We start from the raw sequence: 27,049 nt of genomic DNA, 5'->3' as shown, positions 1-27,049 counted from the left end.
CGAAAACCTCAGAAAACAAATATATATATATATATATATATATATATATATATATATATATATATATATATATATATATATATATATATATATATATATATATATATATATATATAAATTTTTAGAGATTGCTTTTTCTATGTTTGAAAGAAATACCAAACTGGTAGAGGAAGCTAAAAGGATATATCTTGATTTTTATAAAAATAATATTCTGGTTATTTTTTCTACTGATGTTCCCATATATAGTATGTTTTTCCAAGCTTTATTGTTTACTGTAGCTATCCTAAATACGTGTAACATTGTGCTGATAAATGATTAAACATTTAATGATTCACCCAAAAATAATCCAGCATTTCCAGACCTCACTGATGTTACTGGCCACCAAAGAGCTTGACAGCTCAGTTCTGCTCTCACTTAGAGAGGACTTAATTTCCCTACGCCAGCGGTCCCCAACCTTGGCAACTTTTAAGACTTGTGGACTTCAACTCCCAGAATTCCTCAGCCAGGTTTGTGAAGTCCACAAGTCTTAAAAGTTGCCAAGGTTGGAGACCCCCGCTATACAAAACACAGAGAAAATGAAAGCTCGATTAAATCCTACATATCTCTAGTTCAAATGCATACGGCCTATTCTTACTACTGTGTATTAGTAAATCTGACATCCGAAACAGACCTGGGTGAGTAAAGTAGGAGTTAGCCCTTTCCAACTACCCACCCATGTACTAGATCAGGGGTCTTCAAACTTGGCCCTTTTATGACTTGTGGACTTCAACTCCCAGAATTCCTCAGCCAGCACCGGCATAGACTCGAAGATTGGGGAAGGGAGTTGCTGCAATCCGTTATAGTCCGTTGGGATTCCATCTTCCTCTCAAAGCTTCTTGTCTGATTGAGCACCGATCGCGGATGTTTGTTTCTTGGGCAATCGGAACAGAGGGGGGATTCTGTTAGTGCAGGAGGCTTCAATCTCTGGGAGTTGAAGTCCACAAGTCATAAAAGGGCCAAGTCTGAAGACCCCTGGTGTACCCTCTACCTTGCCGCTCATTAATTTCCCTGGCTGGGAAATTCGGGGATTTAAAGTCTTAAAGTTGCCAAGTGCAGTGAATTAGGTTTACTCAAGGGATATCTAGACTAGATTGCAGATTCCACTTACACAACTGCTTTTTTGTTTTGTTTTGCATTCATCAATTAGCCTCATCAGTTATACCTGAACTTTCATTCGAAATAAAGATGCCCACCAAGAAACCAACTTCCATTCAGGAGGCCACGTCACCAAGAAAACAGCCAAGCACCCGCCTCCAACCGCGCGTTTTGCGCAAGCGTGAAGCAGAACCCTCCAGAGCCCTCCCCGTACTCCGAATACTAATCCCGCCCCCACGATGACTGGCTGTTGTTCTGCCCAGAAGCAGCCAGTAGAGGCCGCTGCGAGCGTTCCTTTGAACCACCTCCGGAAAGTAACTGCAGAGGAGAGGAGAAGCGAGCTCAACGCTCTAGAGCCCGCCGTTCGCTTTCGGGGACTGTGACGGGGATGCAGCGTGGTGACCCGACGGAGCCATGGATCTGGACGAGGCTTTTGGGCTGGTGGGGGAGTTCGGCCCCCAGCAGAAGAAGCTCGCCGCGTTCCTGGTGCTGCTACAGGTGGGCACAGAGGACGAGGGGGGGCCTCGTCGCTCCTTCACTGTCCTCCTCGGTCCTCCTCGTAGAACGCATAAGGGGGGGGAGGGCGAGGAGTACGTAGCTGCTGTCGTCAAGGCAACGATAGGGAGTGGGTGGAGCCCGCCTTCCTCCGGTGGTTGGCGTGGCAGGAAATGCGGCCGCCTCCTTTGTGGTCCGTGAAAACGGCAGGAATTGCGGGGTAGGGGGTGGGTTCGTTTCTCTCGTTTGCGGGGAGCGATCAGCATCTCCTTGGAGTTGGGAGTCGTAAAAAAAGCGGGTTTACACCCTTCTTGGGTGGCCGTTTTCCTGACAATTCAGACGCGGAGGGAAAGAGAATATTGTATAGCAGGGGTCATCAAACTTGGCCCTTTTATGACTTGTGGACTTCAACTCCCAGAATTCCTCAGCCAGGCAGGCTGGCTGAGGAATTCTGGGAGTCCTGGCTGAGGAATTCTGGGAGTTGAAGTCCACAAGTCAAAAGGGCCAAGTTTGAAGACCCCTGTTGTATAGCATCACTTGGAAAGAGTGTGCGGGGGGGGGGGGTATCCCTGATCTTTACGTGAATTAGAACCCGCCTCACTCGATTTACAAGATGAAGCACTCTTCTTGTGCTTGGTTGTTGCAAAATGATTTCTTACATGTTTTATGGCTGATATGAGCTACACAGAATTATTGTGTATTAAAATGAGTGGTCATATGAGTTTCACAAATTTAGCCCTGCGCTGGCAAGAGAACTTGCCACTGGAAACAGGAATTACTAACTTCTGAAATCTCCAAACACAATTTAGTTGTAAGATTGCCTGTTGCAACTTTGAATATGGGTTTTTACTGGTCACTGTCTTCCCCCCCCCCCCCAATGCTGTCTGGGTTGTGCATATATTTACTTAATTTAAAATATATTTCAACCTATTTGTGCTAATATAAATTTTACAGGAATATTTATGTGTAGGAAAGCATTCTCCAGGGCACAAATATGCTACAACAGAAAAGGTGAAAGACATATAGGCCCATCAGCCTGATTGACATTGTAGCAAAAATATATGCTAGGTACCTTTTGAACAGAATTGAAATCTGGGTAGAGGAAAACAACATCCTCACAGAAGAACAAGCAGGTTTTAGACAGAACAGATCTACTATTGATAACTGCTTTGTCTTGAACCATCTAATTGCCAAATATGCCTATAAGAGGAGACCCCTGTTTGCTGCTTTCATAGACCTTACAGCAACATTTGATATGGTAAATAGAGGCGTACTATGGAGTAATTGACATCTCTTAAAATGGAACCCAGACTCCTGGCTTTGATTAAAGCCCTTTACACAAGTACCTGTTTGAGGGTGCGGTATGGGGTTAATGGGGCCCTGACTAACAGGATTCACACAAATAAAGGGATAAGGCAAGGGTGTATCCTGGCCCCATTATTATTTAATTTATACAACAATGACTTGCCAGGGTTAATGAAAGATACCATGGTACACATGCCAATGATCCTAAGTACTTACTGTAACAGCTTGCTTTATGCTGATGATTTTTATTATCATACTCACAAGTAGGATTATGTAGGCTATTAAGAAGATTCAGCTCTTATTGCCAGGATAACTCCCTAATCATTAGCAAATCTAAATAAAAAATAATGGTGTTTGGAAGAAACCATCAGAGACATAAGTGGCAATTAGATGGTGAACCAATTGAGCAGGTTAATACCTTTGTATATTTGGGAGTAACTTTTTCCAAGACTGGATCTTGGGCCTGCCATCATCAACGGAGTACATTTAGAGCAAAAGCCCGTTTGAATTTATTGCTCAAACTAAAGAACCATAGTTACCCAGGGTCCCTAGCTCCATTACTCAAGGTTTATAAGGCTAAGGTTACCACAATGCTCTTGTATGGAGCAGAAATTTGGGGTCTTTACTCAACCACAGTTTTAGAACAAACACAGTCTCAGCATTTGAGATGTATTTTGGGTGTAGATCCAAGGACATCTGCTGCAGCAGTTAGAGCTGAATTGGGAATTCATACAATTCAGGCATTATCTAAAATTAGAGCTTATAACTACTGGTGCAAAGTTAATGAAATGGAGACTGATAGACTCCCCAAATTATGCCTACTAGAGCAAATAAAACTACAATCACAAATCTTCTGGATCACCAAACTAACAAATTTTGTAAGAAGCTGTGGCCTTCCGTCTCTTTTGTAACAGGAGAACAATCTAAAAAAAGAGTTGCCCAAAGAATTAAGGATATAGAAGCACAAACTGATATAGCTATCCTTAATAAGGTGGGTAACTTGAAATGGCTGAGTAAATACAAATGTACTTTTCAAGTGGACAGTTATTTGCAGTTACAACTCCCAAAACATGTTAGGGAGATATTTACGAGAGCGAGATTCGAACAGCTTGACACAATGATCAGATAGGGGAGATTTCATGCTATACCGTACAATGAGCGTCTGCATTTGCGGAGCAGCAGAGGTAGAGGACCTGGCTCACATCCTATTGACTGTTGTCTGTATAAGAGGGTGAGAGACAGGTATCTTGGTTTATATACCAAACGAATGACCCATTGGGATCCCCATATCAAAATAACTTACCTTATGTCCGGTCAGAACTTGAAAATAACATTTAACATAGCACAGTATTTAAACAAAATGATCCGGTTAAGATCTGCATATGTGGGACTGATTGGGGTAGATTGCAAGGGCGACTCCGAAATATAATGTTATCATATTTTATCTATATCTTAAATTATTGTACATTATTACAATTTCATTTTAGATTGTATTTTATTACTATTTCATTTTAAATTGTATTTTATTTTAATTCCATTTTAAATTGTATTTTATCAACTTCCATTTTAAATTGTATTTTATCAAATTCCATTTTGGATTGCTTTTATCAAGTTTTGGTGACGGTTTGTTGCTGGAACTTTGCACTTTGATATGGCCCAAGGGCTAATAAATAAAGCTGTTGTTACATATATACAGGGCTTTTTTTCTCATAGAACGCTCAGAACGGAGTTACGGCACCTTTTTTGGATGGAACCTTGTAGGGTAGGCAAGGCGGGTTGTATGACGTGTGAGTTCCGGCACCTTTTTCTTTTACAAAAAAAGCAATATATATATATATATATATATATATATATATATATATATATATATATATATATATATATATGCAGTGCTTTTTTTGTAAAAGAATATACATATACATATATACACATATATACATATATACATACATACATATACATACATATATATATATATATATATATATATATATATATATATATATATATATATATATATATATGGCTTACTAACAAAGAATAAAGGGAGACCCTTTATTTTTTGTTAGCAAGCCAAAAAATTTGCACAAATGTGAGCTGCCACTGCTGTGGCTACTGCCTGTAGATGGCCTTGGGCTAGGCCAAAACAGGAAATAAGAGTGCAAAACTTGGGTTGAAACTAAACATTAAGAAAACCATGATCATGGCATCTGGCCCTCTCAATTCCTGGCAAATAGATGGGGAAGAAATGGAGGTAGTGACAGATTTTATTTTCCTGGGCTCCAAGATCACTGCAGATGGGGACTGTAGTCAAGAAATTAAAAGACGCTTGCTCCTCAGGAGGAAAGCCATGGCAAATCTAGACAGCAGACTAAAAAGCAGAGACATCACCCTGTCAACAAAAGTGCGTATAGTCAAGGCTATGGTCTTTACAGGTGCAACATATGGCTGTGAAAGTTGGACCATAAGAAAGGCTGAGCGCAAAAGAATTGAGGCCTTTGAACTCTGGTGCTGGAGAAGACTCCTGCGAGTCCCTTGGACTGCAAGGCGATCAAACCGGTCAGTCCTAGAGGAGATCAACCCTGACTGCTCTTTAGAAGGCCAGATCCTGAAGTTGAAACTCAAATCCTTTGGCCACCTAATGAGGAGAAGGACTCACTGGAGAAGAGCCTAATGCTGGGAAAGATTGAGGGCATTAGAAGAAGGGGACGACAGAGAATGAGGTGGCTGGATGGAGTCACTGAAGCAGTAGGCGTGAGCTTAAATGGACTCCAGAAGATGGTAGAGAACAGGTAGAGGACAGGAAAGCCTGGAGGAACATTGTCCATAGGGTCGTGATGGGTCGGACACAACTTCGCAACTAACAACAAATTATATATATATATATATATATATATATATATATATATATATATATATATATATATATATATATATATATATATGTGTGTGTGTGTGTGTGTGTGTGTGTGTGTGTGTGTGTATGTGTATGTGTATGTGTATGTGTGTGTTTCTTTTATACAATAGATGTGTCAGATTCTATTAATCTAAGTATAGAGCATTAGAATTTTTCTCCAGCTGTATTGGATTATGGTTTCCAGAATTCCTTGTCAATATTTATTGGCTGACAATTCTGAGAGCTGTAGAATACTGGGAGAAAATTGAAGATTGGTTAGTAGTGTTGAACTACAAGTGAGGAGACCCAAATTCAAGCCCACTCATCCCATTTACAATTTCTCAGCATGGTTTAGGCCACAGGATAGTTGCAGTGAGGATAAAAAATTTTAATCCCTTGGATCTGATTTTAGTCTCTTTCTTTCACCAAATGGCTTTTCTTATCCATCTATTCAACTTAGTTAAAAAGTCTTGCCATTTTCTTGTGGATGTTAAGGATGGGAGAGACAAATCAGGTAAGATGTTGATTTTTTCTATCTTTTTTGTCTCTCAAGGCATAGATTTGTTAGTATCTCTGTAATCCATTTTGTCAGGCTTTTCTTCTTACCTTCCGCTTTGTTTTGTGATTATGGGGTGTGGACTATCTCTTCCAGTTCCAGTGCTTCAGTCACGTCTTGTGTGTTTTCCTCCATCTGTGTTAAATCACAATCCCTTCATTGGTAGATTCTTGAGATTCCATGATAGCTAGAATTCATTTTTTCTTTCTTTCTCTGAAAACAGCTTAAAAGTCACAGTCAATAGGTGTTTATCATCCAGGAGGGTCAGTTATGTTTTTTTCAGTTATAGTCTTTGCTTATTATGGGTGGCCCAGAATTTTTTGTTTAGCTCTTTTTAAAGATCAAAGTAGTAGGTTATCTCATTCTGGGATCCTACCAATACTTATAACAAAGCAGCTAAAGTTACGTATTCTCTTCCACCACTAGATGTCAGCAACAGCATGTTTCTGTTCCCTTTAATAGTTTCATTGCTCCTTCCTTCGGTGGGAGGGTGAGGCAAAGCTCCCCCTCCTTTTCACTTTTGGAGGCTTTTTTGCTTCTTGGGGTATCTTTTTCAAAAGTTCAGGATATAGTGTAGGTGAGAGAAGATCAAATTTCTCACCCAGTTTTAGCACGCTGTTCACCGATGTTCTGGTGAGTCTCATGCTTTGAACAGGAGTGTGACTAAGTGACCTCCAAGGTCCTTTTCAGCTCTATAATTCTATGTTCTAACTTTCAATGGCTATCCTCCAAAGCAGGGGTCTTCAAACTTGGCCCTTTTATGACTTGTGGACTTCAACTCTCAGAATTCCTCAGCCAGTGCCTGTCTGAGGAATTCTGGGAGTTGAAGTCCACAAGTCATAAAAGGGCCAAGTTTGAAGACCCCTGCTCTAAACCATTGTAGGTTCTCCAATGTAATTTGTTCAGACCAAAGTATTGTTCAAGCAATGTGACAGAGATATGGCCCCACAAAATGATCTTAGCCAGGTGCCATCATATATTCAGTGAACCCATAAAAAATGTTGCTCCTGTACAATAGTGTACTCTAAAACAGGGCTTTTCAACCTTTTCACCCATTGTACCACTTTTAGGATATGGCAACGTCCAAGTACCACCAGTTGCCTAGCAAGGTGTCAAAAACTTGATGACCAAAAAAAAGGAAAAAAAGTGATGAAGTACAGATAGTCCTCAACTTACATCAGTTCGCTTAGTGACTGTTCGAAGTTACAATGGCACTGAAAAAAGTGTCCCCCAAGACACAGCCGAGCAAAACGCTTGCCCGCCTGGCGGCGCTCTTCTTCCTGTCCGAGGTTTTCATTGTTGTGAGCATTTCTGTTGAGGATTGGCAGCGGGAGTGGGGTGGGGTCAGGTGGGGTGTTTGGTTTTTATTTCCCCCCCCTTATCTGCTGGGTGGTTGCAGCAGGTTTTGGTCACTTCTCATGACCCTGAGACACTGTGACCATCATGAATATGAATCAGTTGCCAAGCATCTGAATGTAAATCAAAGACCCTGGGGATGCTGTAACATTCCAGCTGATCGGTGCTGATCCTGGGTTCTATTAATATGATTTTGTTTGTTTTTACTTCTATTTTAGAGTGACATGTTATTAGTTTATTCTGGTTTACAATTAAAATAAATAGAAACAAATAGAATTCATAATTTTTTCCCTGGAATAATAGCAACTAAAGATAATATTAAGTCAAAAATGTTAACTTAGTAGAACCTGAATCAGTTGCACAAAAAAGTTGTATCTTTGAATATCTTGGAAATTACAGTTCTCCCTTTTCTATCCCCTACATCAAAGATTTTCAAACTTTCAACTTTTCAAACTTTGAAATCTGTAAAATGATAAATCAATTTATACAACTAACATAAATCCAACTAACATTGAATAATAATAAAAACTCTTATGATTTTTCAGATGGTTAGTCATTTTCAAAACTCCCTTCAGTCTTTCCTCCTGCAGATAAACCAGAAGTGAATTTTGAAAATGTATGAAGACTAATCAGCCTTTTTAAAAGTATACCCCTTCCCCAGTTGCTACTGCCGCTGTGTGTTTCATGACTGACAGTTTGAGAAGTCCTGGCATAAAGAATATAAAGATGCAGCAGGAGCTTTTACCTTTACTCTTTAAACACCTATGAAACATCATCAAATAGTGTCATATTAAACATGAACAAAATTCGTTTCTTGGAAATGCAGCTTTGCCCAGCATAGTTGGGAAGTCAGCAGTTTGTGTGTTTGTTTGTTTTTGATAAGCTTGCCTGTTAAATAATTTGAAACACCTATCATTATGGCGAGCACAGGGTTTGTTCAGAAAAGGTTGATTTATTCTATTTCCAGGGATTGTGGTCCCTGGAGTGACACAATGCGACTGGTTGCAGACTTTGTCAGTCAGAGTATGCCCAGCAATGCCCTGCTTTCATTGAAACAGTTTCACCAAGGCTTGTACTCTACTTTGCCTCTTAGAGGAGAACAGAAACTATCATATATTTATTTAAAAGATTTACAACTACAATAAGCCCCAAAGTAGCAAAAGAAAGAAAAGAAAAGAAAAGAAAAGAAAAGAAAGAAAAACACATGGAACAAAAATGAAAAAACTCAGTGCTTCAATCATAGAAACATAGAAAACTCAGGGCACAAAATAAACACGGCCATCGAGTCTGCCCTTTGAGATTTTTTCTTTCTTTTTCTCTATTATTATTATTTTGTTTTTAAATTTTTGTCGTATGATGGATATGTGTTTGTCCCAAGCATATTTGAATACAGTTACTGGAGTTAAACAGTTTACAATTCATCCTCTTGATATGCTCCCAGCAAATCATCCATTGTATGCAAGTGCCTGGGGGAAGAACCAGCTTTTTATGACCTTCCAGAAGGATGAGGGCTACTGAATCCCTGGGGGAAGGGTATTCAACAGGCCAGGGGCTGCTGTGGAAGTAGCAGCCTTCCTAAGTCCCACAAGAAGGCAATATTTAAGGAAGGGACCTTCAATGCATGTCCGAAAAATAAGGAATATCGGGGAAAGTAAAGAATAAACCTGGTCAAGGCTGGGTGAACTATTTCTTTAAGACTTGTAAAGTCAGTAAATGTCTTGAGATTACAACTTTGCAGTTAGCCGCGGCCACATGATCACCATTTGTTGAGTTTCCTTGCCAGTTTCCCATAAGCAAAATCAATAGGAAAGCTGCAGGGAAGGCCTGAAGTTGCTCCCATAAGTTCTACCACTGCTTTTTCTTCCAAGAAGCTCTGCTCTGGAGCACGAGATCCCAACACACACACACACACACACACACACACACACACACACACACACACACCCATCTGGCTCAGTAGCAGTCCCCACTCCATAGCCCACCTGGCCTCAGAAGTGCCCACTTGTGGCCTTCTCCAACCCACCTGCAGCTCTCACCAGGACTCCAATCATGTAAGATCTGCTCTTAATGACCTGTGCAAACCTGGGGTTGCAACAGCGACTAGGATTACTGTTGCTAAACATTGTGATCATGTGACATTATACTTTACAACTGCATCTCTTAGCAACAGAAATTTCATCCCAATTACCATCAGAGCCTGAGGATTACTTGTATGATTTATGGAAATGTTTCTTAACTAAAGTAGGTATTTAAGGACTGATAGTCCTGAGTGTATGCAAAGACCACTAGTACATCTCATCCTCCCGAAGGGTAGTGGCATGAAAATAAAACTCACTTTCTATAGCTCAGTTGGAGTCTGCAACTTGTTATATGGGAGAGTTCTGGGAGAAAATTGGTTCCTGTGATCCTACAATGTTTCTAGAGGAGTATGGATTTAGCCTTGGTTATATGAATACCCATTACAAAAACATCACTTTAGCCTGGAAAAACAGGAAGATCAAGAAGAAAATTGATTGTCCCACTTGATTCTCTTTTGCTATGAGAGGGAGAATAAAAGAAATTCAGACTTTCAAGATCATGATATTATTCTTTATAATAATAGAATAACAGAATAACCGTTGGAAGGGACCTTGGAGGTCTTCTAGCCCAACCTCCTGCTCAGGCAGGTAACCCTATACCATTTCAGACAACTGGTTGCCCAATCTCTTTTTAAAAGCCTCTGGTATTGGAGCACAACTTCTAGTTTCCATCCATTGCTTCCTGTCTTGCCTTTAGGTCAGACATGTCAAACACAAGGCCCGGGGGCCGGATCCGGCCCACGAAGTGGTTTTATGTGGCCCGCGAAGCCATCCTGGAAATAGTGCAGGAATGGCCCCCACAGCCTTGGTCCTGGCCCAGAGACCCTCCTCCTGCCAGAGACCCTCAGATCTGTCCCACTCCTGCCCAGGCCCCCATAGGCACCCTTGATGCGAACGATGTAGAGCTGGCCACGCCCACCCAGTAGGCCATATGCACTCTAGCCACACCCACCCAGTAGGCCATGCCCACCCTGGCCACACCCACCCGGCCCCCTGAGGGCAACCGCAATGCTGATGCGGCCCTCAATGAAATTGAGTTTGACACCCCTGCTTTAGGTGCTTTGGAGAATAGGTTGACTCCCTCTTCTTTATGGTAACCCCTTAGATATTGGAACACGTCTATCATTTGTCACCCCTAGTCCTTCTTTTTATTAAGCTAGGCTTACCCAATTCCATAAACCGTTCTTTGTATGTTTTACCCTCCAGACCCCTAATCATCTTGGTTGCTCTTCTCTGCACTCTTTCTAAAGCAGACATGTCAAACACAAGGCCCGGGGGCCGGATGCGGCCCGCAAAGTGGTTTCATGTGGCCCGCGAAGCCATCCTGGAAACAGTGAGGGAACGGCCCCCACTGCCTTGGCCCTGGCCCAGAGACCCTCCTTCTGCCAGAGACCCTCAGATCTGTCCCACTCCTGCCCAGGCCCCCATAGGCACCTTTGATGCGAACGATGTAGAGCCCACCCAGTAGGCCATATACACTCTAGACACGCCCACCCAGTAGGCCACGCCCACCCTGGCCATACCCACCCGGCCCCTTGAGGGCAACTGCAATGCTGATGCAGCCCTCAATGAAATTGAGTTTGACACCCCTGTTCTAAAGTCTCAACATTTTTTTATATTGTAACCAAAACTGGATGTATTATTCCAAGTGTGGTCTTACCAAAGGCATTATAATGTATTAACACTTAATGTGATCTTGATTCTATCCCTCTGTTAATGCAGCCTAGGACTCTATTGGCTTTTTTGGCGGCTGCAGCACAGTGCTGGCAGGAATAGGAATAGAACAGAACAGAACAGAACAGAACAGAACAGAACAGAATAGAATAGAATAGAATAGAATAGAATAGAATAGAATAGAATAGAATAGAATAAACAGGGTTGGAAGGGACCTTGGAGGTATTCTAGTCCAACACCATGCTTAGGCAGGAAACCCTATACCAGGCATGTCAAACTGCCGGCCCACGGGCCAGATGCATCACGATGAAACCATGCCCTCCCCATTGCCGGCAATGGGGGAAAAGTCACGATACATCACATTTAGTGCGGTTGGTCAGCCAGTTATGAATCCATCTGGTGGTGACACTAACCCAGAAGTCCCAACCCTGTCAACTTTAAGACTTGTGGACTTCAGCTTGGCTGGCTGAGCAATTCTGGGAGTTGAAATCCACAAGTCTTAAAGTTGACAGGGTTGGAGACCCCTGGTCTAACCCACATTTTTCTATCTTTCTTTCTCTGGCCCACTGATTTTGACACTTAATAATAGTTCAAGTAGCCCTCGACTTATGATCACAACTGAGCTCAAAATTTCTCTTGTTTCTTGCCACTGTTGTTAAGTGAATCACTGCAGTTTTGAAGTTAGTAACATGGTTGTTAAGTGAATCCAGCTTCCCCATTAACTTTGCTTGTCAGAGGCTTGCAAAAGGGGATTGTATGAATCTGAGGCATTGCAACTGTCATCAATATGAGCCAGTTGCCAAGTGTCTGAATTTCGATCGCATGACTGTGGGTATGCTGCAACAGTTGTTAGTGTGAAAAATAGTCATGTCACTTTTTTCATTGCTGCTGTTACTTTGAATGATCACTAAATGAACTGTTGTAAGTCAAGGACCGCCTGCAATGCAGACATCCAGTAGTTTTGCGGCTTCTGTTTCCTGACCTGGAAAAGTCAAAAAGCGGACATCACAGAAACCTGTAACATTCCTAGATACGTCTCTGCTATATTCCCATTGGATTGTCATCAGTTAATATATGTAGGATAACAATAAAATCCAGCGTAATACATTTCAGATTATTCCTAGGAAGAATATATGTGTCACTGATCAGAACATTTTCATTGGAGTGTTAATATTGTGTGCTAGGAACTTTGTGTATATTAGACCAATTTGTTTATGAAATGTTTTCAATACCCCCTCCCCCAAAGCCATGGTCCATGAACACGTGTGTGTGTGTGTGTGTGTGTGTGTGTAAAAAAACACAGTAAGACAAAGAGAGAGATCTGACAGTTTACCATAAATTACCTCTTTTTGTTTTCCTTTTAAGGTGTTTGTTGCCTTTCAGTCTATGCTTATTGTTCTCGTGGGAGCTGTGCCAGAATATCATCTTGACCAAGAAGGAATCCTGATTAATGCAGAAGCTCTTGCAAAACATGTCAGGTTTACCAGTAATTTCACTTCTATAGCAACAGAGGCAAGTATGTTTTGTTGCCTTGAGTTAATATTTTTATGCAGTTTAGGTCCCCAACCAAAACTGCATAGTGGCTGAATATATATTTTTAAAAAGCCGGTTAAACTGGCCTGTATTAAAGAAGAGCGTAGTTTTCAGTGTGGAAAACAAAAACCTGGCTATTTAGGCACAAGACATTGAGTGTAAATGCTTTAAGGGACAATGCTGTACTATATCAACATATAGGGGTTGATCATACGTATAGAATTGTAGAACCTCTTGCAGTGTAAGTGTAAATGGTGCTTTTGGGAACTTTTATGTAAGAAGCAAACTTATAAAAAACAAATATACTTCTGACCAAATACAATACCTCATCTTGTTCTGGTAACATTCTAGACACATCTTCTGTTATTTCATCTCCCAGAGTTTCTCAGAAAAGCAGGGCACTCTCTGAGGTCTACAGACATAGAGAGGCTACATAGGCGTGATGTGATCCAAGGCTATTAATTGTGATGTCCCAGCATCAGAATATGTTGTGACTGTCCCAAGATAAAAACTAAGTCTCGTGTGTGATTGTTACTGTGAATTACCCCCATCACCTAGATCAGTCCATGATGGTCACAAACTCACAAATCACATGTGAACTTGTGCCCAGAGAGATTAGATTAAAATCCTCCAGTACACTTAGTCTGGGCAACTCCACTGCCAGTCCAGCCACTGTTTCAAGTAGTTTGGGTAGGGGAGCTGATATATTAGCAGTAATCCCATTTGATCCCTAGAGCCTAGTCCAGGGGTCTTCAAACGTGGCCCTTTTATGACTTCAACTCCCAGAATTCTGGGAGTTGAAGTCCACAAGTCATAAAAGGGCCACGTTTGAAGACCCCTGGACTAGTCTCACAAGCAGAGTCTTACAATAGATTATTATTATTATCAGCTCCTCTGCAGGTTACCAGGGTCACTTACATAACTATAGCCATTTCATTGCCCTTGCCCTTTGGTCACATTTCCAAGACGTTGTTCCCCTTGTACCTAAACTAAGGGCCAAAATTCACACCCAAATACAGGTAGTACTTGCCTACCATTATGACTGGAGTTATGATGGTACTGAAAAATATAACTTTACAACTAATGCCTACATTTATGACTTTTGCAGCATCCCTCCATCATGTGATCTCTATTAAAGTCAGTACACGTCCTATACATCACCTGTTTTTCTTTTCCCCCTTCCTTACAGAGTGGAGAGTTTGGAGGGGAAGAAATTAAAAAAGAGTAAACAGGCACACAATAGGAAATACACATCGAAGCCAATTCACTGGTGCCAGCATCCACAAGCATAGTACATAAATCTTGTGGTGTATTTCCTTTTGTATATTGCTTGCTCTCTTCTAGCACTTTCCTTTCCAGTCTCTTCACTCTGCAGAGGGACAGGGTGGGGTGGGGGAAGCAGTTTTAGGATGCAAACTCTGTTGTGCCTGATCCATTCTGCTTCTCCATGCCTACTTATTTTCTTCTAATCCCTCCTCTACAGTGAATGAAAATGCAAATGATAATTCTCTTCTAGCTAATTATGCCAATGCCAGGGTAAGTGTTCCAAAAAATGGGGAATACAGAAAAGAAAAGCACGGTCGTGGTCATGTGATTTCCCACTTAGCAGCTGCTTTGCTTTCCCAATTGTGGTTACTAAATGAGGACTACTACTACTTGCTACAGTAACCTAGATCATATGACAGCATATGGTTAGACAAATATCATTTATATTGTTTTTTATTCTTTGTCATTTATGGTGTACTTATTGTTTTTTTACAATTCATTTTTATATGTCAGCATAAATCATAAACCCTCTGAACTGCGTGAGAATTTGGTCTCTGAACCAATTGCTGAGGTTTTTACCCCCCAAAACAAAAACTAAATTCCCACCTTCCCCAAGTGATTGTTTCTGGCAAGCATTATTTCTGTTTATTTATTTATTTATTTATTTTATTTATTATATTTTTATACCGCCCTTCTCCCGAAGGACTCAGGGCGGTGTACAGGGCAATAAATACAAAAACAGGATACAAAAGTTAAAAGCGATTAAATAAATGCCCAGGTTAAAACAATAATTAAGATGTATTAAAACCCCAACCCTAACCCATCAGACCAGGTCAGACTGCTCAAATAGATAAGTTTTTAGATCGCGCCGGAAGGAGCGAAGGTTGGGGGCCGTCCGGAGCTCAACCGGCAAGCGGTTCCATAGGTCTGGTGCGCCCACAGAGAACGCTCTCCCCCTGGGGGCCACCAATCGACATTCTTTGATCGGAGGCACCCTGAGGAGGCCCTCTCTGTGGGAGCGCACTGGACGGAGGGAAGTTGATGCCGGCCGCAGGTGTTGTCGTAGGTAATCCGGACCCATGCCATGTAGGGCTTTGTAAGTCATTACTAACACCTTGAATCTCACCCGGAGGGCAACCGGCAGCCAATGCAGCTCGCGGAGCAAAGGTGTAACATGGGAGTATCGGGAAACCCCCAGCACAACTCGCGCGGCCGCATTCTGCACCAGTTGGAGCCTCCGAGTGGACTTCAAGGGCAGCCCCATGTAGAGAGCATTACAGTAGTCTAGACGAGAAGTCACGAGCGCATGAGTGACTATACGCAAGGCATCCCGGTCTAGATAGGGTCGCAACTGGCGCACCAGGCGAACCTGGGCAAAGGCCCCCCTAGTCACAGCTCCAATATGCTCTTCTAAAGAGAGCTGTGAATCTAGAAGGACCCCCAAGTTGCGTGCCCTACGGGGGGTTGCGTACCCCCTACGGGGGGTAATAGCTCACCCCCCATGGCCAGAGATGGGATAATCGGAATTTCCCGGGATGCCGACACGAACAGCCACTCAGGGTTGAGTCGAAGCCTGTTCCTCCCCATCCAGACCCGGACCGCCTACAGGCAACGGGACATCACGTCGAGGGCATCACTGGGGTGGTTTGGGGTAGAAATAAAAAGCTGGGTATCATCAGCATATTGATGATACCCAACTCCAAAACCACGAATGATCTCACCCAGCGGCTTCATATAGATGTTGAACAGGAGAGGTGAGAGAACCGATCCCTGAGGAACTCCACAAATGAGAGGTCTCAAGGTCGATCTCTGCCCCCCTGCCAACACCGACTGCGAGCGTCCCAGAAGGTAGGAGGAGAACCACTGGAGAACTGTGCCTCCCACTCCTAACCCCCTGAGACGTCGCTGCAGGATACCATGGTCGATGGTATCAAAAGCCGCTGAGAGGTCTAAAAGGACTAGGACAGAGGAGCAGCCCCTGTCCCGAGCCCGCCAGAGATCATTCACCAGCGCGACCAATGCCGTCTCCGTGTTGTACCCGGGCCTGAAACCCGATTGGTACGGGTCTAGATAATCAGCTTCATCCAAGAACAAAGGGAGCTGTTGCGCCACCACGCTGTCAACAACCTTCGCCAGAAAGCGAAGGTTGGAGACCGGACGAAAGTTGTTTAATATTACTCGGTCCAAGGCAGGCTTCTTGAGGAGGGGTCTCACCACCGCCTCCTTCAAGGCAGCGGGAAAGCTACCCTCACTCAAAGAGGCAGTAATCACTGCCTGGAGCCAGCCTCGTGTCCCATCCCGGGCCGCATAAGTCAGCCAGGAGGGACACGGATCCAACAAACATGTGGTGGAGCTCAGCTTCCCCATGATCTTGTCCACTTCTTCAGGAGTCACAGGGTCGAACTCTTCCCAGATTAAATCGACAAGGCTGCCCGTATCCTCATCGTCAGACTCTGCCCAGTCGGAGTCCAGACCGGTCTGGATCCGAGCGATTTTGTCCGACAGAAATCGACTAAACTCCTCGGCTCGACCCTGCAAGGGTTCCTCCCTCACCTCCTGATTAAGGAGAGAGCGAGTTACTCTAAACAGGGCGGCCGGGTGATTATCTGCGGACACGATGAGGGTGGCAAAGTGGTTAGACCTTGCCACCCTCATCGCCACGAGATAAGTTCTCGTGAACAACCTTAGTCGTAACCGGTCGGATTCGGATCGGCTGGATCTCCAACAGCTCTCTAGGCCCCGTCTCCAACGCTTCATCTCCCGGAGCTCCATGGAGAACCATGGAGCCCATTGGGATCTGCGCCGGGTCAAGGGCCGCATGGGTACAACCTGGTCGAGTGCCTCTGTGGCTGCCCTTTCCCAGGCTTCCACTAGGGCATCGACCGAGCTGTGAGCAAAGGAGGCAGGTGGGGGCCCAAGCGCCGTCTGGAACCGCTCAGTGTCCATCAGGCGCCTAGGACGGAACCATCTTATTGGCTCAGCAACCCCACGACAGGGAGTGGCAAAATGGAAGACCAACTGCAGGAGATGACAGGGGTGTAATAGTTGGGGAACACCCCCCCCCGAGATCATCTAACCACCGTCCGGATAGAAAAACCAGATCGAGCGTGTGACCCCCCCATGAGTTGGGCCCTGAATAACCTGCATCAGGTCCATGGCCGTCATGGAAGCCATGAACTCCCGAGCTAACTCAGATGATCCCCCCAGGGATGGTAGGTTGAAGTCACCCAAAACTATAAGTTCCACTTTTGAAGTTCCACTGAAAGAAAAATGAATGGAAAAAGCAATTTTGGGAGTTTACTATGATTAGAGGCTATCACTGGTATGGCATTACTTTAAATGAAAATAATTTCTTTTTTATTTGTCTTCCATAGTGGTATTTAATCAAACATGAAGCATACAAAGTGAACCTGGCCGCATCCTTGTATTTTGCTGGGTTACTTATTGGAAATATACTGTTTGGCCCATTGTCAGATAAATTGGGCAGAAAGCCTGTATATCTAGCAGGTAAGATGTTAAATAGCAGTTGTACGTTATGGATGTATTTGATTATCCTCAAGCCTTTTGTCTAAGCCAGGAAAGCAGATAACCTCTGAGCAGCAGTTGAGATGGCCTGGGCAACCTTAGGCTAGGTTGGGGGACAGCAGAGAGGGAGGGAACCTTACTTGGGGTATCTTTAGTTCAGGTTTTTCCCCCCCCCAGATCTTAAACTTCTCAAGTCACAGACAGAAAGATGACTGGATTCTTTCTCTAGGCCAGGTTTGTTGAGCTGAGAGTTAACCTCCCATCAATCAGAGTCTAGTATAATTTCAAAGGCTCCCATTTGCACAGGGTGGTATTATTTCAGAACGCATCTCCAACAGGGTGCAGAGATGTGTCCTGGTGCACATGATTGCTGCTAACTTTTGACACTCGGAAATAAATAAATGGCCTCTCAATAAATGCAAGCCTTGCTAGCTAAATGGATCCTGTTCAAAAGTAATGAATTTCTAGGTAGCAGCTGCTGATCATGTCTCAAGAACTAGATGAAATTCTTGCAAGCTTTAACAGCTGACTTTTTCTGGAGTCAGCAGAAGGCTGGTCTAGCCCAGCTCTGTCCTTAGTTATGTCCTGGTTGTAAATCAGGCAACTTTAAGGAGCTGCCCCTTTCAAAGAGCAGCCAGGAGCAAATGCTTCTGGGACAGGTTGGAGCCAGGAAGCTTCTTGTTGGACTTGGGTGGGGTGTTGCTGAGATTCCCTACCAGGCTCAGCCAGGACCCCCTTTCCCCCCACAGTGGATCTTTGCAAAAGCAACAGCTTTTTGCACTCAGTGGGTATGGATATTCCTCAGTTCATAGATGTTCAAAGGAGACAAGGGAAGGCTGCTGAATGAGGAAATGTTAGATGGAGAAGACCTTCCCTTCTGACAGACAGTCCCTCCCCTCCAGTTTGGCTCTTAATGCTTGGAGCTTGATATGCAGCAGCCCTGATCTACCTCTTGTGCCACCCAGTCCCTCCCAAGACCTCTAGTTTTTCTTATGCTGAAATGCAGTCCTTGAAGAGTAGCAGCTTGCAATACCTGGAAGAAAACTCACGAAGCTGTTGGGGTTTGGAGGAGAAGCAAGCAAAGACTAGCTGTGCACAGCTGCTGCTTGGCCACATATGGGCATAATTTAGTAGGGACGTTGGTTTTAGACCATTACTTAGCACCTAGGTTGCTGCATACAACCACCTACAGTTGCAAGAAAAAGTATGTGAACCCTTTGGGATTATGTGGTTTTTTGCATGAATTGGCCATAAAATGCGCTCTAAACGTCATGTAAGTCACAACAATAGAAAAACACAGTCTCCTTAAAATAATAGTACACAAACATTAGCTGTTGTCATGTTTTAATTGAAGATAAGATGGAAACATTCACAGTGCAGGATGGAAAAAGTATGTGAACCTTTGGATTTAATAACTGGTTGACTCTCCTTTGGCAGCAATAACCTCAAGCAAACGTTTCCTGTAGTTGCAAATCAGACCTGCACAACGATCTGGAGTAATTTTGGACCACTCCTCTGCACAAAACTGTTTCAGTGTAGCAATATTCTTGGGATGTCTGGTGTGAATCGCTCTCTTAAGGTCATGCCACAGCATTTCAATCGGGTTGAGGTCGGGGACTCTGACTGGGCCACTCCAGAACGTGTATTCTGTTCTGTTGAAGCCATTGTTTTGTTGAATTACTTGTATGCTTTGGGTCATTGTCCTGTTGCATCACCCATCCTCTGCGGAGCTCCAGTGGCGGACAGATGGTCGTATGTTTTCCTGCAAAATGTCCTGATAAACTCTGGAATATATTTTCCCATCAATGACAACAATCCGTCCAGGCCCTGAGGCAGCAAAGCAGCCCCAAACCATGATGCTCCCTCCGCCATGTTTTACTTTGGGGATGAGGTTTTGATGTTGCTGTGCTGTGCCATTTTTTCTCCACACATAGTGTTGTGTGTTTTTCCCAGACAACTCAATTTTGGTTTCATCTGTCCATGTTTGAAGTTTGCAAAAGAGCACCTGGATGTTCCACAGCATTACTGGCAAAATATACTGTGGACAAATGAAACCAAAATTGAGTTGTCTGGGAAAAACACACAACACTATGTGTGGAGAAAAAATGGCACAGCACAGCAACATCAAAACCTCATCCCCAAAGTAAAACATGGCGGAGGGAGCATCATGGTTTGGGGCTGCTTTGCTGCCTCAGGGCCTGGACGGATTGTTGTCATTGATGGGAAAATGTATTCCAGAGTTTATCAGGACATTTTGCAGGAAAACGTACGACCATCTGTCCGCCACTGGAGCTCCGCAGAGGATGGGTGATGCAACAGGACAATGACCCAAAGCATACAAGTAATTCAACAAAACAATGGCTTCAACAGAACAGAATACACGTTCTGGAGTGGCCCAGTCAGAGTCCCCGACCTCAACCTGATTGAAATGCTGTGGCATGACCTTAAGAGAGCGATTCACACCAGACATCCCAAGAATATTGCTACACTGAAACAGTTTTGTGCAGAGGAGTGGTCCAAAATTACTCCAGATCGTTGTGCAGGTCTGATCTGCAACTACAGGAAACGTTTGGTTGAGGTTATTGCTGCCAAAGGAGAGTCAACCAGTTATTAAGTCCAAAGGTTCACATACTTTTTCCATCCTGCACTGTGAATGTTTCCATCTTATCTTCAATTAAAACATGACAACAGCTAATGTTTGTGTACTATTATTTTAAGGAGACTGTGTTTTTCTATTGTTGTGACTTACATGACGTTTAGAGCGCATTTTATGGCCAATTCATGCAAAAAACCACATAATCCCAAAGGGTTCACATACTTTTTCTTGCAACTGTATATCATGAGACTCAATTAATATTAGGCATCAATAGGATAGGATTTCCACTTGAACAAAATTAAGTATATCACAAACAACTAATGTAGTTGTATTTTTAATAGGACCTAATATAATCATCTTAATAAATGTAACATTTATTGTTTCTTGCCACAATAAAATTCATTATTAATATCATCATGTCTGAAATATATTTCATTAGGATTGCATCTCCAATATTTTGCTTCATCCATATTGCAAGGTTACTTTTTTCAGAGTATCTTTAGAAAATCTTGAATATATATTTGTCTGCTTAGAAGATACAAATTATACTATTTTTCTTTAACCATTATGAAAAAACTGATGATGATTTCCTTTCTGTCTTTTTTCATTTGTAAGTTGCCATCCTATATAGTAGGGTCACTGGATATGGTTGGATTGCACTATATTAATTTTTCTTTATTATATATCTTTTGCACAGGGCTTTTTTTGGATGTCATTTTTGGATATGTTACAGCATTTGCTCCGAATTATGAAATATTTGCAGTATCACGCTTTTTTGTTGGAATTACAAATGGTGGCATGTCCTTAGTGTCTTTTGTTTTGACACAAGAATATGTAGGAAAATCTTTCTGGGCAATGACAGGTAAAATCTGAGGACTTAACAAAAACACAATTGTTAAAATGCTAGCGTATGAAAATTGTTTAAAAGTTATTTATGGTTGGAATATCAGTATTTTTAGTCTAAATAACATTGCCTTAAAAATATCCTTTCTGAAGGCGCACAGTCTAACTCTTGTTCTTCCCTTTCCTTACTGACCTGGTGAAGAATCATTATTGAGGGGGAGAGTACTGTTGCCTGTTGCTTTTCACAGTAGCATTGATTGATGACGGTGTCTTAAGCTGCTGTGAGCTGTGCTTGTGTTGCTTAGTGAAAAGTGACAATATGTGGCAAATATCTTCCTCTATAATTCTCATGTCTGATAGGGGTTCTGGAAGCCTAAATTTCAATTTAATAAACTGACATACAGACCGTTTCTATGTATATAGATAGTCCTTTCTTAACTATGGTAATTGGCACTGAGAACTCCATTGCAAGCAAAGGAATTGTAATATGCAACCTCACCAGGCCGCTACAACTTATAACAGCAATTCTGGCAATCCACATGCCATTGTTAAGTAAATCCTGTGCAGTCACAGTGTCTCACAGTCATGTGATTGCTGTTTGTGACCTCCTGCTAACTTTCACATTAACGTTGGGGATGCTGCAACAAGCCACAACTTGGCTTGTTCCTCTCATTCAGTGTCATTGTAACTTTGAACAGTCGCTGAATGAATGGTCATTCAACAAGGATTACCTATAGTTGATTTGAACTGAATTGTTTTAATTATTGTTGTAGATGTGTATTAGATTGTAGGTTTAGCGTGCACTCCATTGAGGTCAGTGAGATTTTATGTCCATACAAATACGATTGGAATTGCTAATAACACTGAAAAATATTATTTTGTTCTGTGCTTTAGTCTGTATCTCTCATCCTAAGGTAGGAAGTTATGTTAAGGTATCCTGGATACCTTAATGTTGTGACCTTACTCTTCGTTAGCATGTTAAGCTTGTTAGTTGTCATGATTGATAACGAAATATGACTACCCAAAGTCATATTTTTAAACAATAAGAATCTAACTTCTCAGACTAAGAAAGGATTAGCAACTTGTATAGCATGTCATGAACTTAAAATAATCAAAGTGTTCTACAATAAATTAATCTGAATTTGCTACCACTTGACAAATCACAAAGGTATTATTATCTCTTGAGAAACCTATATGCAGGTCAAGAAGCAACAGTGAGAACTGGACACGGAACCACTGATTGGTTCAAAATTGGGAAAGGAGTCCGGCAAGGCTGTATACTGTCGCCCTGCCTATTTAACTTATATGCAGAGCACATCATGAGAAAGGCAGAGCTAGATGAATCAAAAGTTGGAATTAAGATTGCCGGGAGAAATATCAACAACGTAAGATATGCAGATGATACCACTCTAATGGCAGAAAGTGAAGAGGAACTAAAGAGACTCTTGATGCGGGTGAAGAAGGAGAATGCAAAAGTTGACTTGAAACTCAACATTAAGAAAACCAAGATCATGGCATCAGCCCTCTCAATTCCTGACAAATAGATGGGAAAGAAATGGAGGTAGTGACAGATTTTATTTTCCTGGGCTCCAAGATCACCGCAGATGAGTACTGCAGCCAAGAAATTAAAAGACGCTTGCTCCTGGGGAGGAAAACCATGGCAAATCTAGACAGCATACTAAAAAGCAGAGACTGCCAAGAAAAGTGCGTATAGTCAAGGCCATGGTTTTTCCAGTTGCAATGTATGGCTGTGAAAGTTGGACCATAAGAAAGACTGAGCGCCAAAGAATTGAGGCCTTTGAAGTATGGTGCTGGAGAAGACTCCTGTGAGTCCCTTGGACTGCAAGGTAGTCAAACTGGTCAGTCCTAGAGGAGATCAACTCTGACTGCTCTTTAGAAGGCCAGATCCTGAAGTTGAAACTCAAATCCTTTGGCCACCTAATGAGAAGGAAGGACTCACTGGAGAAGAGCCTAATGCTGGGAAAGATTGAGGGCAAGAGAAGAAGGGAACAACAGAGAATGAGGTGGCTGGATGGAGTCACTGAAGCAGTAGGTGTGAGCTTAAAGGGACTCCAGAAGATGGTAGAGAACAGGAAGGCCTGGAGGAACGTTGTCCATGGGGTCGCAATGGGTCGGACATGACTTCACAATTAACAACAACATATGGACTTCAATGAATAACTTTATAATGATTATAATTAGTATATAATTATGTATGAAAATGAGTAATGATTCTTTACAATTATTTGGTTTAATTATTATTTTAATCTTTGCTTTTGTTTACTTATTTGTGAATTTATAATTCATATGATTTCAGTGAAAATTATACACCTAGCATAATAAAATTATGCTGTTAATATGGGTGTACTGCTGAGATGTCTGGGATGTTTTGTCAGCATTTTATAAAATACTTTGTTTTTGCTTGTATTTTCAGGCTCGTTGACAAATTTGACATTTGCATTTGGCATAGCTGTTTATGCCTTACTGGGATATTACATAAGAGACTGGCGTCTTCTTGCCTTTGTATCAAATTCTCCAGGACTTTTCTTTTTTCTTCTTTCTTTGTAAGTCATAATTATATCCATAGTAGACAAGGGTCAAACACTAATCCAAAGTTAACGGGTAATATTAAAGAGATAAAACATTGGTGTCTTTATATTCTTAATGAAATCACAGGAATTATTAAGCAGATTATTTTAGTTTGCTTGGCAATGTGTTTCTAAAATAGATATTGAAAATCAGTTGCATATTTTTGAGTATAAGCTAAATATGGTTAGCATAATGAGCACTGATGCATGCCATATCATTGTGACGAAAACAGTCCAGAGAGAGCAAGAATGAATAAGACTGACCTGCATCTTATCTCTTTATCATAAAGACTTATAGCTTAAGATCAACTGTCCAGGAGATAAAAGTTTGAATTTCCCTTGAAGTCACTGATATCCCATGAAAAATCCCTTGGGAAGGTAGGGGAGATTCTTGAACATCTGGGTGCAAAATGTGTTGCCTAAGGAGACCCAGGGTATGATTGATTGAGAATGATCTATTAAGCCATAATATGAGTAGTCTGTTTTGGATTTAACGTGATGGGTAAATCTACACATAGGTTATTTTTAATTGCAAATCCGTCCACTATAGCTGTAATCTGTGGTGAGAAAACTGTGACTGGCCATGCTGTATGAAAAGCAACATACAACCTTTTGCAAATGCCAGTCATAAAATGATTTGTAACAAAGTAATGACTAAGAACAGTGATAGAAAAATAACATTAAAAAAAATCCCTGTGCAAAATTAGATTTAAAATGAATAAGATTTTCCCTGTTCACATATGCATTGTTATCATTTTGAATACCACTGCATTGTCAGTACCACAATGTACACTAGACCTAAAAATCAACTCTACAGGAACATTTTTTTTATTAATTTGATTTTTTATTCCTCCTTAATTACTTTATAAGTAACTCAAGGTAAGCAAACATAATACTCCTTGCTCTATTTTCCCTACAGCAACAGTCCTGTGAAGTGGGTTGGGCTGAGAAAGACGGACTGGCCCAAAGTTACCCACTGGCTTTTATGCCTAAAGTGGGATTAGAACTCATAATCTTCCGTTTCCGGGCTAGCACCTGCACCACTACTCCAAACTGGCTCTCCTCCAGACATTAGAACTGTATTAGGAGGCTACAATAACTGAATCTTGCAAATCAGATTTTACTTTTCCTCCCTTCCCGCTTATATCCCAGTGAGACTGTCAGGGGCCTACCTGAGCCTCTTATTAATAATCTCTCCCTTCCCAGGATTTAAGAAAAGCTTCTGTCTTTTCCCCCCAACTATTGTTATTGAATATTTGCATCTCTGCAGTTACATTAAAATCAGAATCAATGTAACAAAAAAATAGGATATGTGAGTTGTAGTACACTTGTCATATTAAGTGAGGTCTCTGTCAGTTAATTTTGAATAATATTCAAGCTATTATTCTATAATTTATAGAATGTTTTCATAAATGTAAAAAAGCAAATACATTTCATAATTTTCCAAATTTCTGTGTTACATACTTTTCATCAAACCTTGCAAAACATTTGCTGAATAATCTTTTTTGTTAGTACAGTATGTAGATTCAAAAAGAACCATTATAAGTATTGTATATATATATATATATTTCTGCTTCATGATTTGCTTTTTTTCAGCATGCTTCCTGAATCACCAAGGTGGTTATATTCTCAAGGCAGAACAGCAGAAGCAGAGCAGGTACTGCAATACATGGCTTTTCATAATGGTAAAGACAGGCTGGTGGTAAAACTGAAGCCATGCAAAGGAGCGATGAAGAAGGACAGTCCTAGCCCTGGGGTCCTCAACCTGGTTACGCATCCTATCCTTCGATGGCGCACTGTCATTTTGATGTATATCTGGTAATTAATAAAAAAATTGACTTTACTTAAATTATCCCATGTAAAAACAACAGCTTTGGGTGATGGATTACATAGATAAATAAATTTCAAGGTAATCAGAATAATATTAAGTGGAAAGTGGTAACCATTGTTTTCTAGCTATTGGGAATCACTTCAGAAAATAGGTAGAGAATTTGGATTTTTTGTTCCATTTTCCAAATTTCAGTAATTTCATTGACATGATACAAATCTTAAAGAGATAACTGCCATGAGCAAGAAGAGTAAGTAATTTTTGTATCGGCTTTCATTTGAATTTGTGCTGTTTATACAATCCTAAGGTTATATGCTTGTATGAATAAGAGCTAAAAATCAAGAGCTCCTTTTTAAAAACAAAAGTATTTTAACTAGATAAAACCATTGAATGGTACTGTTTGACAAAGAGTTTAGAATGGTGTATATAGTCCACCTTGCTTTTTGTACACTGAAGCCACATGGATATGGTGTTCCATATATAATGCTTTCATTAACAAAGATTTATATCAATGGTCCTCAACCTTGGCTTTGCTGGCTGAGGAATTCTGGGAGTTGAAATCCACATGTCTTAAAGTTGCAAAGGTTGAGGACCCCTGATTTATATGACTTCCAGATCTCTATTATCCTGCATGACATATTGCTTAACACTGACCAGTATGTGACCAGCATCATTACTTTGTACTCATCAGGCATATGTATCCCAGATCTTTCTCTAGCAAGATAGTGCCTAAAGAACTATGTGGCATTGTGTGCCTGACAGTGGCGTAGCGTGGGTTGTCAGCACCTGGGGCAAGGCAAGTAATTTGCACCCCCCCTCCACAGTGGGCGGCGACCCAGCGGCTCGGATCGGATTCGCACAGCCAGCACTGCAGTGAGAGAGAGTGAGTAAGCCAGGCAGGGGCAGAGAGCTGAGAGTGCGAGCGCCCCCCTCAGATGTTGCGCCCGGTGCGGCCGGCCCCCCTTGCACCCCCCACGCTACGCCACTGGTGCCTGATAAATCTAAAGTAACAATACAGCCAGTACCATTCTGCCTGCAAATACTTCCCCAAAAGGAGTATAACAGAGAATTTTACTGTGCAAGATTTCATATTTTTGGACAATCTTATTTATGTGTTTTCCTTTTGTCACAATGTATCCTGAACTTTATCTCCATTGTCCTCAAATGTCATCTTTCCAAAGTTCTCTCAACAAAATTCTCCCAATAGCTGGAGTCCAGGATTGCTTTTTTGCTGGTGTTTTCTCTTGATAGTGAAGCAGGAGGAAATGCCATTTTCCCTTCCTAATGCTCTCTTCTCAGAATAAAATGGTTGAAAGAGGACCATATGCTGATAATGCTGCAGACTATAAAAGGAAGGGACAGGTTTTCAGGACTTA

General features: G+C 41.7%; 1 protein-coding gene across 3 annotated transcripts in view; it reads left to right on the top strand.

Annotated features, from left to right (window-relative positions):
* The first annotated feature begins 1,434 nt into the window (after window positions 1-1,434).
* LOC310641038 (solute carrier family 22 member 15-like) overlaps window positions 1,435-27,049 on the top strand; it is a 41,217-nt gene continuing 15,602 nt past the window's right edge. For 2 of the 3 annotated variants that reach the window (XM_083363685.1, XM_083363686.1), the window contains exons 1-7: window positions 1,435-1,632; window positions 2,584-2,640; window positions 12,860-13,006; window positions 17,668-17,800; window positions 21,112-21,276; window positions 23,692-23,821; window positions 25,442-25,663. In XM_083363685.1, the coding sequence (XP_083219811.1) occupies window positions 1,549-1,632; window positions 2,584-2,640; window positions 12,860-13,006; window positions 17,668-17,800; window positions 21,112-21,276; window positions 23,692-23,821; window positions 25,442-25,663 (938 nt within the window). In that variant the 5' untranslated portion in view covers window positions 1,435-1,548. The remainder of the gene's footprint in view (window positions 1,633-2,583; window positions 2,641-12,859; window positions 13,007-17,667; window positions 17,801-21,111; window positions 21,277-23,691; window positions 23,822-25,441; window positions 25,664-27,049) is intronic. The other variant, XM_083363687.1, reaches the window with a different exon arrangement.

This window comes from Vipera ursinii (assembly GCF_947247035.1).
Source record: "Vipera ursinii genome assembly, chromosome: 5".
NCBI classification, from domain to species: Eukaryota; Metazoa; Chordata; class Lepidosauria; order Squamata; family Viperidae; genus Vipera; species Vipera ursinii.
The sequence above is the reverse complement of the archived record's forward strand: the minus strand, read 5'-3'. Positions and strand labels throughout refer to the sequence as shown.